The following is a 15,602-nucleotide window of genomic DNA, read 5'->3' as shown; positions in this document are numbered from 1 at the left end:
ATTTTTGATTTCAAGATGCAACTAAAGTACAAAGTTCTCAGTTTCACTTTAGTAGAAATAGTTCTAGAAATAAGGCTAATAAACACATCTAAGAACACTGGTTGCTTTCTAAAATTCCCAAAGTTCCACCATAAATGTAATTCTTAGTGTTTTAAATGATTGCATTGTAAGGTATATAAATATGGGTTATCCAACATCAATGCTATAGTAACATCCTGAAACAAAACAAGCACAAAGGTACAAATGCCTAAACCGGAGGAAACTTGAAACCCTCATGTTAAATCTTTTTTTTTTTTTTTTTGAGATGGAGTCTCGCTCTGTTGCCCAGGCTGGAGTGCAGTGGCGCGATCTCCACTCACTGCAAGCTCTGCCTCCCGGGTTCACGCCATTCTCCTGCCTCAGCCTCCCAAGTAGTTGGGACTACAGGGGCCCGCCACCACGCCCGGCTAATTTTTTGTATTTTTAGTAGACACGGGGTTTCACCATGTTATCCAGGATGGTCTCGATCTCCTGACCTCGTGATCCGCCCACCTCGGCCTCCCAAAGTGCTGGGATTACAGGCATGAGCCACCGCGCCCAGCCCATGTTAAATCTTCAATGTAGTATTTCTAACTTGTGAAGACAGATTGGTAGGCAGCCACTTTTTTGTGTCTTAAAATAACTGGGAGCATAGTTAAAATTTTATACATCAAGTGATTGCTATCATTGAATGTTGCAGGTGAGATGTGGTTATTTTTAGTTTATTTGAAATGTCTGACTGGAAATGGGGGAGGGGGAAGGAAATATTTGAAATTTGGAAAACTCTAAACCTTTTGGTAAGAAATTGTAATTTTCACTTAAAATTTTCTTTAAGGATATAAGAGGTTTATAATTGATGTAGTTAAATTGAACAATAATCATTGGTGACTGGAGCAGGTAATTATAGCCTGCAGAAAAAAATTATAATCTAAGAATTGAAAAAATAAGATCCTGAAGTTGTTTAATTGCATCAGTTTCTGTATTTATGTGAATTTATAAACTGCAGTACGTTTTGAATGAGGTTAATCTTGTTTAATATAAGTAAATGAGTCTGTAGACTATGATCGCCCCAAACTAAAAAGTACAGTACTTGAAACTGTGTTCTTTATGGTTGTAGTGTTAGTAAAGCACTAATATGCAGAAAATAAAGGAATTACACAGTGAAAAAAAAAAAAAAACAACCAGGACAGCTGCCAACAGAGAATTATCTGGCACAAAATGTTAACAGTGCAGGGGCTGAGAAACCCTGGCGAAGTTTAAGAGCAAGTACCTGCTAGAGAAACATGTTGCTACCTGTCATTTTCCCTGTCTCAGAAGTGGATTAAGTCAATCTGTACTGTACAGAGGGAGGGGACTTGAAACCAGCTTATTATTATTACTATTGAGACAGAGTCTCGCTCTGTCACCCAGGCTGGAGTGCAGTGGCATGATCTCGGCTCACTGCAACCTCCGCCCCCCGGGTTCAAGTGATTCTCCTGCCTCAGGCGCCTGCCACCACGCTTGGCTAATTTTTTTTTTTGTTTTTGAGACGGAGTCTCACTCTGTCCCCCAGGCTGCAGTGCAGTGGTGCGATCTCGGCTCACTGCAAGCTCCGCCTCCCGGGTTCACACCATTCTCCTGCCTCAGGCTCCCAAGTAGCTAGGACTACAGGTGCCCACCACCATGCCCAGCTAATTTTGTTTTTTTATATGTTTTTAGTAGAGATGGGGTTTCACTGTGTTAACCAGGATGGTCTCAATCTCCTGACCTTGTGATCCACCTGCCTCGGACTCCCAAAGTGCTGGGATTACAGGCGTGAGCCACCGCGCCTGGCCAAATTTTTGCATTTTTAATAAAGACAAGGTCTCACCATGTTGTCCAGGCTGGTCTCGAACTCCTGGCTTCAGGTGATCCGCCCGCCTCGGCCTCCCAAAGAGCTGGGATTATAGGCGTGAGCCACTGCACCTGGCTGAAACCAGCTTATTTTTTAAGAAACAAAGGTTCTCCTTGCCTCTCAGCTGGGATAAAACAGGTACTGAAAGTATTTTAAGCATAATCAGCCTGCAGACAACACCCATAGCACACACTATGACATGGACCAAACTTTCTTGATGAAATATTTCCCCAGGACAGACCTTAGGCAGTTACCTGGTTCTACCACCACCCAGGGGAGAAAACAGAGTTTCTCTTGCAAAGGACAACAGCCTCCCTCATTACCCAGCAGCACGGCACATGCAGCCAGACACTGAAGGTGTACAGCATCATCACAATGTGAGGCAACCGCAGATGCCTTGTCATACAAAAGGAGGCCCATCTATGAGTTGACCAAATACCCATTTGACCTGGAGAGTCCCGGTTTACACCACTGTCCCAGCATAATAAATAGCACCCACTTTCACTCTCAAAAGGGGCAGGAAATATGGAACATTTGCCTGGAACATCTTGTCATGCCAGAAAGCAAAGAAGCTGTCAATGAGAATTAGGGTTGTGTCAAAAGGATTCAGGAGCCAAGGTCCAGGGGCCTCCACTGGTCAAAGGTGAAATAATTTGAGCATCAAATTATAACTCCAGCAGACTGATCAATACCAAGTATGTTTAAATCCATGAGTGCAGGCCAGGTGCAGTGGCCCACACCTGTAATCTCAATAATTTGGAAGGCCAAGGAAGGGGTAGCACCTTAGCCTGGGAGTTTGAGGCTGCAGTGAACTACAATTGCACCACTGCATTCCAGCCTGGGTGACAGAGCAAGACTCTGTCTCAAAAAAACCAATAAAAGCAAAAAGCTATGAACGCATTGATTTCTACAGACTTGACTGCCTTTACAGGAAGCAAAAAGTAACTAGCTCATTATTCTGAAAACAGGCAAATAAAGAGGAGGATCAAGCATTTTCTTGCCTTCCCTGTATGAACTATATCTAAGGGCAACCTAAGTTAATGAAGGGAAATTTCTTACAGAAATATTCCAACTACTAAATGATGAAGCATTTACAGAACTAACGAAAGAAGCAGATCTAGGCTTCTAAAACCATATGAAGAGAAACAGGGCATGTCACAACCTATAATGTGTTCTTGCCAAAATGTGAAATATGAATCTGATTACACCACTAAACACTTCTACATTTTTAGATAATACAGAAGGCAGGGAAATATGTTAAATCACGCCATGGGTATGCAAACAGAAAATGCAGAATGATTAGCTGGGCATGGTGGCACATGCCTGTAATCCCAGCTACTTGGGAGGCTGAGGCAGGAGAATCGCTTGAACCCGGGACAGGGAGGTTGCAGTGAGCTGAGACTGTGCCACTGCACTCCAGCCTGGGCAACAGAGCGAGACTCCAGCTCAAAAAAAAAAAAAAAAAAACAAACAAACAAACAAAAAAACACAACAGAAAATGCAGAATGTAAAAAACTCTCCAGGATAAATGATCGAGTTTTTTAAAATGAATAAATCTCAAGAAGAAAAGGATAAGTACTACAGATTATAAGCCTTAAGAGACAAAGCAACAAATTATATTATATTGAAAAATTAGGTGGGTTCTTAAAATTCACTGGATATTTTGACATTAAGGAACTGTTTTGTTTTGAGACAGGGTCTTGCTCTGTCTCCCAGGCTGGAGTGCAATGGCACAATCAGGGCTCACTGCAACCTCAACCTCTTAGGGTCAAGTGATGCCCCGCCTCAGCCTCCTGAATAGCTGGGACCACAGGCGTGCACCACCCATGCCCAGTTAATATTTGTTTGTAGATGAGGTCTCACTATGTTGCTCAGGCTGGTCTCGAACTCCTCTCAAGCAATCCCACCTTGGCCTCCCAAAGTGCTGGGATCACAGGTGTAAGCCACCACACCCAGCCGCCCTTACCTTTTACAGGTACACACTGAAATGGTTATAAACAACACTTGGGATACACTTCGAAACTTCAGTGGGGGAGGAAGATGGGGAGGAAGGAGTGGACAGAGATGAAACAAGATTGATTATGAGTTTATAATAAAGTCAAATGATAAATACATAAGGATTTATTTATATAGGTTTGAAATTATCTATTATAAAAAAATTTCTAAAGAATAGAAAAATACAGAAAACAAAATATTTCTTAACATTTGAATAGATATGAAAAATCATACTACTACAATCCCATGGGAAAAACCCCCTACTAAGAGGCTTTTCTGAGACACTGTCCTAAGCTCTTGGCCCCACAGGAGATAGGGAAGAGGCCAGATAGGAAAGTCAGCAAGGCCCAGCTCCTTCTGAAGCTTAAGATATCCCAACTTGCTGAAACCCAGAGGAGTGCTGGCTGTGTATGATAAAAGAGCATCTGTGATTCAGGTAAACAGAATGATGAGTGACAAGCAGCCCCCCGAGGCCTCCCCAGTCCCCACCTGCCTTTGGAAAACCACCCTCTGGGGAAGGCCACACTCAGGCCAGAAGCCTCCCACTGAGTCTGCCTGGCTGTCAGCCCTGCCTAGCTGCTCTGATAATTACGGGGGAAAAAAAGCTGATTTTGCACGTGGACCTCAGTATTACAGAGGAGCAGCAGCAGCCCCGTGTGGACATCTCAGATACATTTACGACCCGGTCAGTGCAGCCTCGTGGGCACAGCTAATGAGCCAGGAAGACCAAGAAGGGTCATTTGCTAAGCCAAAATTAGACACCATGCTGCCTACCAAGAACAGGTGATAAAACCACATTTCAAAGTGGGCTGAGTAATACAGCTTTGTGTTAGTCATTACCATTTACCTTATTTACAATGGAAAATGAAAAAAAAAAATCTCAGTAAAAGAATCTGGTATTAAGAGGCATCAGAAGACAAACCACATTTTGCAATTATAGTACACTATCAACAAAAGACAAACTCACTCACTCAGCCAGGGTTCAAAGGCACAGCACAATGACACAGCAGTCAGTCCATGCTAGTTATGCAGCTTCCAGAACTTTAAACAGAAATGAAAAGAAGTGATGGCACAATAAGGAAGCTTCAACAGTTTACAAATATTGCATCTTCTCATTTTTAAAGAAATTGTATTTTTTTTTAATGCCTACAAATATCTTTATTTTTCCTGACTTGGCACTCATGCAAAACAGGTCGCTACCAGCTCATCATCCCCAGTGGGTGTCTAGGATCCCTAGTGCCTTGGATGACAAGGGTCTAGAGGGCAGAGACCATTTAGTAACAAGAGGTAGGTGGCAAATGCATTTCAGGGCAAGATGCTGACAAAACAATGAATACAGGCCCAGAGGATTTGCAGGAATATCCACGGGTTCTGAAGATCAGGTACATCCACGAGACATAAGCTCTACGAGGTCAACAGCTTCTCCCCCTATTTTATTCATGGATGTGTCTCAAGCACCCAGAAGAGTTCCTGACATGTTTGTTACAGGGCCTCAATAAATACTTGGGAAATGGGTCCAATGAGAATGGGGTGAAATTAATTTTATGAACTATAAAGTGCCATCAAATATAGGGCATTAATACTAGAGTTCATCTTTCAGACTCATTTTAATTATAACAGTTCTTTCTAGAGAACTGTTTTTTAAAATACTCTGATGTTTATTCAGTGATCAATAGCAAAATACTAACTTCCTAATAGCTGGTGTGTTGACAGTTGTTATAGTGCAAGGAATAATGGACGGGGAAGTTTTACAGATGAGGATAGAATGTTATAGCCTGACACAGATGAGGCTCCAAATAATGTAAAATTCACACAGTTGCCTGGGAGCAGATCCCAGCTGGGGAGGGAAGATCCAGCACGGGGCAGGAGGGCAGGAGTGGTCATGGGAAGATGTTCTCACGGGCACACAGCACAGATACCCTGAGAATGCCTCGGGTCATGGGCTGTCGCATGCATCCCCAACGCACAACCCCCAGAGGCATCACGTCTAGTCTCTCATTCACCACGGCATTCCCACGGCCAGGTGCTCAGAGGATGTTCAATAAATGTTTGTTCAATGGAAAAGAGAGGGGGTAGGGAAAGAGTCTGAGCTAATGACCCTGCAGGCAAGACAGAGCCCTCAGGAAGATGAGGTCCCAGCTACCAACACGTGTCAAGGTTTTGCCTTTACTCCCAGCTTTGTTCGGCAGGGGGACACAGACAGTCCACTGAAGGAGAAAATCTCAGCCTGAACTGAACCGCAGGAGACTGCTTCCCTCAAACATTGGAAGAAAAATTGTTTAGCACCACTTGGGTAAGAGATGGAAGCAGCTATGCTCTCTGGAAGCTCTAAGTAAGCCAGGCCTTGCCTTTCCCGCGTTTGCAAATGGGTGGGAAGGCGATGGGACCAGTGCTTTCCTGCAGCCATCACCTTGCGCCCCACAAGGCCCTGCAGTGAGAAAGATGAATGATGGTGCTGCCTGCCACCTGCTATGCTCACTGCACCAGCGGCTCCTGGCGGTGCTGGGTCTTCTGGTGCCGGTTGAGGATGGACCTCTGGTTGAAGCTTCGCCCGCAGGCAGGACAGTGGTAGGGCTTCTCCCCTGTGTGGATTCTCTGGTGTCGGACCAGCCGCTCCCCTTTGCTGAACCGCTTCCCGCACACCTGGCACCCATATGGCTTCTCGCCAGTGTGGGCACGCCGGTGCACCGCCAGATTGGCATTCCTGCTGAAGCTCTTGCCACACTCGCAGGTGTAGGGCTTCTCCCCGGTGTGCGTCCTCCGGTGCACCTGCAGGTGCTGCCTGCGGCTGAAGCTCTTCCAGCAGTCCCCGCACTTGTAGGGCTTCTCCCCAGTGTGGCTGCGCTGGTGCACCTCCAGGTGGTGTCTCTGGCTGAAGGTTTTCCAGCACTCGCTGCACACGTAGGGCCTCTTTCCCAGGTGGGTTCTCTGGTGCTTCATCAGGTACTCTCTCAGGGTAAAGCCCTTCCCACACTCCACACAGCCATAAGACTTCTCCTCTTCGTGGGTTCGCTGGTGCCTGACGAGATTGGAGCTCCGACTGAATCCTTTCCCACACTCAGGGCACTGGAAAGGCTTCCAGAAGGAGCTGTGGGTTTTGACTTCGTCAGGCAGGGGGATGGCACCGTGCTGGGGAGGAGGAAGCCCAGGCGCACTGCCTGCAGGGCCACCAGGCTCCTGCTCACAGACCCTTCCGAGCCCAGGGCCCTGGAGAGAGGCTTCCCCAAACCTCTCTGATGTCAGTGCCACCAGCGCCCCTTTCAGGTCTTCCTGTGGGGGTTTTGCCTCCTTTTCCTTGCTCCCACCGCCTACAGGACAGGAGGAGATAAAGATTGATTCTGTGGTAGCCGCAGGACATTTACATGTTAGAACTCTGCTTCACAGGGGTCCCATTCATGGTTCCTTCTCTTTTTTCCTTTGACCAACAACCTCAACTCAGGCTTTCCTTACTTCTTTTTCCTTATTTCCACCTCCATGTCTTTTTACAGAATAGTCTGCCAAATTCCAGTGCCCGCCCACTTATCTTGCTGCTAATCTAGACTTTTACTTCTTTCAAAATGTAGCTCAATAATTTCCTCTAAGACACTCACCATGATTATTCTCTTACTCTGGGCCTCTTCAGCACTGTGCACCTAACTAGCACTTTATTATTCTGTACCTATTTACATGTGACTTTGTTGGAAATGCTGTTTCCATTCATCCAGATGTCCTGCGCCTTCCCCAAACGATTCTACACCTGCTGTAGCACAGGGCAGCACACAGCTCTCCAGACCTTCCAGGTGCCTGCTCAGTCCCCTGTCCTGCCCACATGCTCCCTCTGCCTAACCAGGTTCATTCATCTGGGTCTCCTAGGAGCCTGGCAGGGGACTGACTCAGGGAAGATGCTTGCTAACTGCTGGCTGAATGAATGAAGCAGGCTTCACTGAGGCTCCTGCAGGAGAACACCCCTAGGTAGCATATTTATCAGGACTGAGACCATGACGCTGCTGAAATGCTCAGCTTCACCCTTCCTTCATCCTCACTCCGATCCTTCTTATATTCTCTCTAAATTAATGGAACAGGTGTTTATGGAAGAGTAACAGAAAGGGGAGGAAAAAAAAGAAAAGAAAAGGTATTGGGGAACAAAGAGGCAAAGAAAAAAAGAAAAGGAGAAATAAGTGGTGCTTAAAGCGGAAGAGTCCTTTTAGGCAAGATGACTAGAAGACAAAAAAAACCTGACAGTATATGCCTCCTGGTTTGATAAAATATGAAATACATACTTATCAGCTTGGATTTTGTTTTGTAAACTTTTCATGAAAATAAAAGTGTACAAGCCATTTATGTTTTGTACACGCAAAGATTTTATTTTTATTTTTTTGGATCCAGCGCTGGCTAAAAAATGTCACGTTACCCTTTTTTTCCTTTTTGTGGAGATGGGGGCCTCACTATGTTGCCCAGGCTGGTCTCGAATTCCTGGGCTCAAGTGACCCTCATGCCTCTGCCTCACTGAGTGCTGGGATTACAGGTGTGCGTCACCACACACTATGCAAAGAATTTTCTTAACGAACCCAACCACGTAAACAGCATTCAGTTCAACAAACAGAACATAACCAGTCCCTAGAAGCCCCTTTTACATCTCCATCACTATACCCTGCCATATATATACTATACATATACAGTATATACATATACAGCATATACGATATATGTATACAGTATATACGATATATACAGCATATACGAGATATACGTATACAGCATATACGAGATATACGTATACAGCATATACGATATACGTATACAGCATATACGAGATATACGTATACAGCATATACGAGATATACATATACAGCATATACATGATATACGTATATAGTATACATATATACTATACCAATGGGAACACACTGTCTGGACTTTTTTGCCTGTTCTTGAACTTCAGGTAATTGTCTCACACATTGTTTCTGGCTTCTTCTACTCAATATCATGTTTGTGATGTTCACCTATATCATAGTGTGAAGCTGTAGTTTATTCTTTTTCATTGGTATATAGTATTCCACTGAGTATATGTATGTGTGTGTGTGTATGTATATATAGATAGATATACAGATATAGATAGACTGCAACCTACTTATTAATTTGACTGATGTTCATTTGGGTAGTTTTCAGTTTTGAGGTGTTATGAATAGTAAGATTAAAACTAAATGCAATGCACAAACCACAGCTAGATCTTGGGGAAAGCTGACTATGCACTAGATGTTACATATATCGAATTTATGTTTATTTTCTTAGATGAAATTATGCTACTGGGCTATGTTGGGAATGTCATTGTTAGACAAATGCTGAAGTATTTACAAATGAAAGATTGAGATGCCTCCCACTTCCATATCATTCCAAAACAAAACACACATTATACAGCTAAATATGGCAAATGTTAACAATTGGTGAATGTAGATAAAGACCTAAGTGTGTTCCCTGTACTAGTCTTAGCTTTTCTGTATGTTTGAAAATTTGTATAATAAGAGTTCAAAATATAAAGCTGGGGGAAGAATAAATACAATGATACCTAAGTATAAATAGAGACACTGGGAGAAAGACACAGTAGTGGAAGAGAAGGGACCTAGCAGTGAGAAACCCGTTTTGAGTGCTGCACTGGCTGCTCAATTGCTGTGTGATCATGGGAAAATCAATTAACCTCTCCGAGCCTTACATTCACCACCTTCAAAATGGATTGTACACTCATGAAGTTTACTGCACACATGGAGCAGGAATGCAATGGTTCATGATATTATTTTAACTCCCAGACCATGTACCTGACTTGCAGCTACTTCCAGGGACCATCCACTTAGATCTCAAAGTCAACAAATGGAACTTTCCATTCTTCCTCCCTCTTAGGAAAATGCTTCCCTCTCTTTCTGACAGTAGTAACATAATTTTTCCAGTCCCTTAGCCAGGATCCTAAGATGTAGACTCCTCTCTGACTCTTCTCTTTCCTCCCCTCTGGCCAATCTGTGGCCCATCCTTGGAAGCATATTTCAGTAAACCCCCTTCTACATGACCACTGGCCTGGTTCCTGCTCTTACCCCAGTGCCTACACTATTTCAACCCTCCAGACTGGCTGTACCCTGCCGTCAATCCAATTTTCCTCAAGTAAAACCTCCATCACATTACTCTGCGCAGAAAAAATTTTTAAACAAGGACCCGGAGTCCTCACGGACTCCTCAGCGGCCTCACTCTACTCACTCCTACCTCCTCCTTACTCCTCTGAGCACTCATCTTTCACTCCAGGACCCTCACCATCCTGGGAACCAGCCTGCAGAGTCCTGCATTCAGGTTTCTGCACCTGCTACTTTTTGCCTCTGTGATTCCAAATCCTGTTGTGAGTTCTTGCTCCAGTCCTTGTGGCCATTACTGCAATTACAACCCAGACGACAAGGTCTGCACCTCACCGTCTGCTAATGAGAACAGACGAACAACTGGAAGTGATCTGGGCAGCCACCTAGCTCAACCCTGCCCTGTGCATTCAGTCTCTTTACAGGTGAAGCAGCTCAGGCCCAGCCCCAAGCAGCTGTCAGTACAAGCACCAGGACAACCCGAGTGTGAATCCCAGGAAGACCTGAAAGCTGGGACAGCAACTGAATGGTACACTTGGGAAACAGGCCTTCGTGTCACCTGGCCTCGGCAGAAATGTTCAGGTATGGGCTTGAGTTGCTCTGAGTTCTGAGAAACTGAGCTGGTGAGGGGACAAGGACAGAACCAGTCTCCAGAACAGTCAGAAATGGCCAGGAGGGCATGAAAATCTTCTGAGAATGGGGGCGAGGGGCTCCTCACCCCACACAGCAGCATCACTGGGAGGGGAATATCCCTGAGGGGGACCCTGGCACCAGGACACTGGCACCTTTGTCTGGGGCTCATCACTCGAGCCCCTGCTTTGTTCTGTCATCCTCTGCCGTTACAGCAATCACACATCTCCACATAAAGTATGCTGACATCTTTCTGCCACTTGCATCACTGCCACGCTGTATCAACCGTGCCCTGGACCCAGGTCTCCCAGGAGACCAGTGCCCCTTACCGTATCCCACTATTACATGCACATGGCCTCTTCCCCTGAACTCTAAGACCCCACAGGCAAGCGCCTTTATTTTTAACTCTTCATAGTGACCAGAACAGCACTGGCCACAGAGCCAAGTCCACCTCTGTGGTGAATAAATGAGTGAAGGCTGAGGGCTCCTACAAGAATCCCTTAGTAATACTTACAGCACTAACTAAACAATCTAACACTACCATGGTCACCACACATTTAGATATGTCACCTCCCTTCATCCTCATGGCACCATGAGGACAGGTTCCATGAACAGCCCCATTCCACAACAGAGGAAACTGAGACCTGGAAAGCTCAAGGGAGATGCTCAAGGTCAGGGTCAGCAAGTGGAGGAGCAGGATGGATTCTCTTACGTCCTGAAGGAAGCACAGGGATAATCTTGCTCATCCTTCAAGGCATTTCAGGATAAGGAAAGGCTAGGTGGGGTCGGTACAGATGGGTGGTCAGTGCACAACTCACAAAGAAGTTATGAAACAAAAAAGAAGAAAATCAAAGAACAAGGACAGGCCGCTCCAGCCACAGTGTTTCCTCTCCCCGCCGGCATCCTGATTCCACGCATGCAGACTCTCCATACTGTCCCTCGCCCTGGCAGCCCCAAAGCCCCGCAGTGCGCTCTGCTGGCAGCCCCTGTGGGCTCTCTCTCGCTGCTCCTCCTCCCATGAGCTGCTGTCACACACAATGGCCGCATCCCCCCAGGCTCTGAGCCCAGGTCAAACCCAGCCACCACTTGAGTCCCAGCGCAGCTCTGCTTCCTCTGTGACTCGGGCCACTCCGACCTCTCCCATCGCGAAGCCCCCTCGTGCCCTCCTACGTGCACACCGTGAGCTCCAATGCTTTCGTGCACGTTAGTCCTGCCCACTTCCTGCCGCAAGAGAAAACCACTAACACAGGGCCCACATGCAGGGAGCACTCAATAAATATCTGAACAAGCTCAGATGCCCCATCTTTTGCTGTTCGTATCTTGTTCTCAAGCCCTCAGTGTCTTTAATCATGGACACAATGTAGGTGTTTGGGGGTCCTCATGACCGACCTGTCTCCATACAGCCAGAATAATGGCCTCATGTTTTCCTGCTCCATCATTTGGCTCCTCTATTGACACAGGAAAGCAGCTCCTCGTGCCCCATGGTCCATGCTGGACCCATTTACCCGCCTGCCATGAAGTCCCCTTCCTTTGCCAGGAGCGCCAGAGCTACGGCAGGACCCCTGACCTGAGCTTTCAGAACTCCCCAGTTCCTCACCTGTGGGTGGAGACAGTCTTACCTGGAGAGACCCTGCAGTCCTGCGGTTCCACGTACTCCCCAAAGCAGTCTATCTGGGCTGGGGTCACATGCCTCCACTCCTCCTCAGGGAAGGCCAGGGCCATATCTTTAAATGGCCCCAACCCCTGCAACAATAGGAGATTGCTATGAATAAAGAAAGAATCCTAGGCCAGAGACAGTGGCTCATGTCTGTAATCCAACTTCCTCCCAACCAGCTTCCTCCCAACAGTTGAATGGGAGTAATCCACTTGTTTGAGCCACTGCAGTTTTGAGCCTCTGTGGCTGGGGCTCAGCTTGCCCCTAACAACCAAGTCACCTCATTTCCACTCTGCAGCAGCCTCCCACTCACACCTCATGCTTGACAGAGCCTGGCAGCCGCTATTTACCTTCTCATCAAGAACAAAGTTCACATTCGGCCAAGCCCTGTCTTAAGAACAAGGCTGTGATAAAATAAACGCATCCTCAATTTCTCACTCACTGCACCACGAAGAACTATTATGGTACAAGGGAGGGTCCAACCAAATTAAAAAGCACTGATGTCATTCCTCATCCCCTCCAAAGTACATCCTTGGACAACAGGAAAGGGAAATGATGCTGGCATCCAGCCTTGCCCAAATACGGCTTGAGCAGGACCAGACTTGATCCCCTTCTTTTTTCTGCCAAACAACACCTTTTCTTCTTCAAAGAACTCTTTTAGACTCGCCTCCTTGAGGAAGGTGCCCCACTGGAAAGCCCCCACCTCCCTGCTACTAGTGCTCAGCACCCTGTGGAAAAGAGAGCACCCCATCTATGCTTCAGTTACCTCATTTGTGGCAGATGAGTAATGTTAACGAGGTCCAACTCCTAGTGTGGCCTGTATGGCCAAAGAGACCACCCTGCTCAATGCTTCTGAAAGCCCCAACCCTGAGTCAGCCACATTCCTGCTGAGGTTAGGGGACAGGAAAGTTTCCAAAACAGAAAAATCAGCAGCAGAAGTACCCATAAACGGCACCCACAAAGGGTTATCTCGGGGCCAATCAGCACAGCCTAGATAGCCCTAGGGGGTTTCTATCTGTAACAGTTGTAAGAGTCCATCTGTGGCTGGGCGCGGTGGCTCATGCCTGTAATCTCAGCACTTTGGGAGGCCGAAGTGGGTGGATCACAAGATCAGGAGATCGAGACCATCCTGGCTAACACGGTGAAACCCCGTCTCTACTAAAAATACAAAAAATTAGCCAGGCGAGGTGGCAGGTGCCTGTAGTCCCAGCTGCTTGGGAGGCTGAGGCAGGAGAATGATGTGAACCCAGGAGGCGGAGCCTGCAGTGAGCCAAGACCGCGCCACTGCACTCCAGCCTGGGCGACAGACAAGGTTCGACGTAAATTAACAACTGCGGCTGATGGTTCAGTGGAGGAAACCACACCATCAGGTCCACCGGGACTAGGAAGGGAGAATGACTCAACTTGGGACAGGAAGGGCACACTGTTGTGCAGAGAAACCTTGGGGAAGGTGAACCTCAATCAAAGCAACGGTCATGATTTCTGCAAAGGGAGTCAGAGCTCACCTGCGATCCAGCAGTAAAGAACCCAGCTGCCATCTCTTGGTCTCTGGGATTCACTGCGGGGAGGCCAGGACCCGCCTGCAGAACAGGTAGTGCTGAGCAGGGACAAAAAGCATGAGAAAGATCAGAAGGATCAGTGATGTTATGCTGTTAGCTCGTTCAAATGTGTCCCCTACCAGATGCGTACAACCTCAGGAACCAGAAGACTCCAGACAGAATCCCTTTTCACTCTGGTACCATACTTTCCCACACACAGGGGCCTGGGTGTCCCTTGCCCTATTCTCAGCTGGGGCCTGGGTGTCTCCTGTTCTCAGCTGGCAAGATTGTCCCGGCCCTGTCCGTTCAGGGCTACCCATGCTACCCAGTCACACTCTGGGAATAACCTCCTTTGAGATTCAGTAACAAAATAAAGCTACGTGGGCTGGGCGCGGTGGCTCATGCCTGTAATCCCAGCACTTTGGGAGGCTGAGGTGGACAGATCACGAGGTCAGGAGATCGAGACCATCCTGGCTAACATGGTGAAACCCCATCTCCACTAAAAATACAAAAAAATTAACAGGGCATGGTGGCACATGCCTGTAGTCCCAGCTACTTGGGAGGCTGAAGCAGGAGAATTGCTTCAACCCAGGAGGCAAAGGTTGCAGTGAGCTGAGATCGCGCCACTGCACTCCAACCTGGGTGACAGAGTGACACCCCGTCTCAAAAAAGAAAGAAAGAAAGAAAGCTACATATTACTTTGGGGGATATGGTTTATCTGCCTACTGAAAAAGTATTCCTGCAAGTCAGCTGAATATTTCTTGGTAGTTTCTAGAAGGGATCTGAGGGAAAGAAAAGAGAAATAATAAGAAAGCATGATCCCAGATATCCCCTCCAGACACCAGAGGGTAAAGGGAGAAGAAACAATTTCACTTCATCTATTTCCTAAGGTGGAGGAAGTAGCCAAGAAAATTCACAATTACACCTCGTGGGTAACTTAGTTGCTCCATTGCTGGGTTTCTGAAAAGAGTTGGCTGCACAGCACTGTTTCCTATGACCTGACATCCCCACTATCTGCGTCTTACTCACCTTGCTCCTGGAAGGCCCGTGTCTCATCTCCAGGGTCCTGACTGAGCTGCTCCTCGGTACCTGGGTCTGGACCTTGAACTCCTTCCCCAGGGGGCATCCCCCACTCAGGCTTGACCTCCACTGGCCCCAGCTGGATGCCTGGCTCCCAAGCGCCTCTGCAAAGTGCTGTTTCCTCCTGCTCTCCCTGCCTGTGGCATGGAACCTAAGAACAGTTCCCAACACCGATTAGAATGAGGCCTGGGCAAGGCTGTTATGAAGGGAGTTGAACTAAAATCTAAAAAGAGAACCAAGAAAAGAACCATTCCAGCTTCAGGGGAGAGGAAGGAAAAATCAGCTGAGCTCTTCCCCAGGACATTAGTGAGGAAGTGAAAAGGAAGCTAAACTCATGCATCAGGCCCTGAGCAACTTTTATCTGTCCACGCCATTTGACAAGGGTCCCCTCTACCTGCCATCACCAAGCCCAAATATTATCCTGCTGAGGATTTTAACACAATATACTCACTACTAGAAAAAAAAATTCCTAATTGAAAAAGCTGAAAATAAAAAATGCAAAGCCTAGACCCTGCAGTGAACAGGCCAGTGAGAAATAGTTGCTTTAAAGAGAGCCAGGAAGCCTGGGCAACATGACGAGACTCCATCTCTACAAAAAATAAAAAAATTAGCCAGGCATGGTGGTACATGCCTGTGGTCTCAGCTACTCAGGAGGCTGAGGTGGGAGGATCAACTGAGCCAGGAGCTCAAGGCTGCAGTAAGCTAGGATTGTGCCACTGCAC

The 15,602-nt window shown here is 46.8% G+C and overlaps 1 protein-coding gene across 13 annotated transcripts in view; it reads right to left on the bottom strand.

Moving 5' to 3' along the window:
- Positions 1–15,602, bottom strand: part of ZSCAN25 (zinc finger and SCAN domain containing 25) — a 64,799-nt gene that overhangs the window by 44,901 nt on the left and 4,296 nt on the right. For 8 of the 13 annotated variants that reach the window (XM_054656009.2, XM_016957818.4, XM_054656011.2 and 5 more), the window contains 4 exons: positions 14,830–15,031; positions 13,768–13,859; positions 12,228–12,351; positions 3,998–7,194 (listed from right to left, as the gene is read on the bottom strand). In XM_054656009.2, the coding sequence (XP_054511984.1) occupies positions 6,362–7,194; positions 12,228–12,351; positions 13,768–13,859; positions 14,830–15,031 (1,251 nt within the window). In that variant the 3' untranslated portion in view covers positions 3,998–6,361. Of the gene's footprint in view, positions 1–3,997; positions 7,195–12,227; positions 12,352–13,767; positions 13,860–14,829; positions 15,032–15,602 lie in introns of those variants that run through there. The other 5 variants (XR_008536482.2, XM_024357940.3, XM_063814780.1 and 2 more) reach the window with 1 other exon arrangement.

The sequence above is a fragment of the Pan troglodytes genome, chromosome 6, assembly GCF_028858775.2.
Source record: "Pan troglodytes isolate AG18354 chromosome 6, NHGRI_mPanTro3-v2.0_pri, whole genome shotgun sequence".
NCBI lineage: Eukaryota > Metazoa > Chordata > Mammalia > Primates > Hominidae > Pan > Pan troglodytes.
Note: the sequence above shows the minus strand (reverse complement) of the source record. Positions and strands in the feature narration are given on the sequence as shown.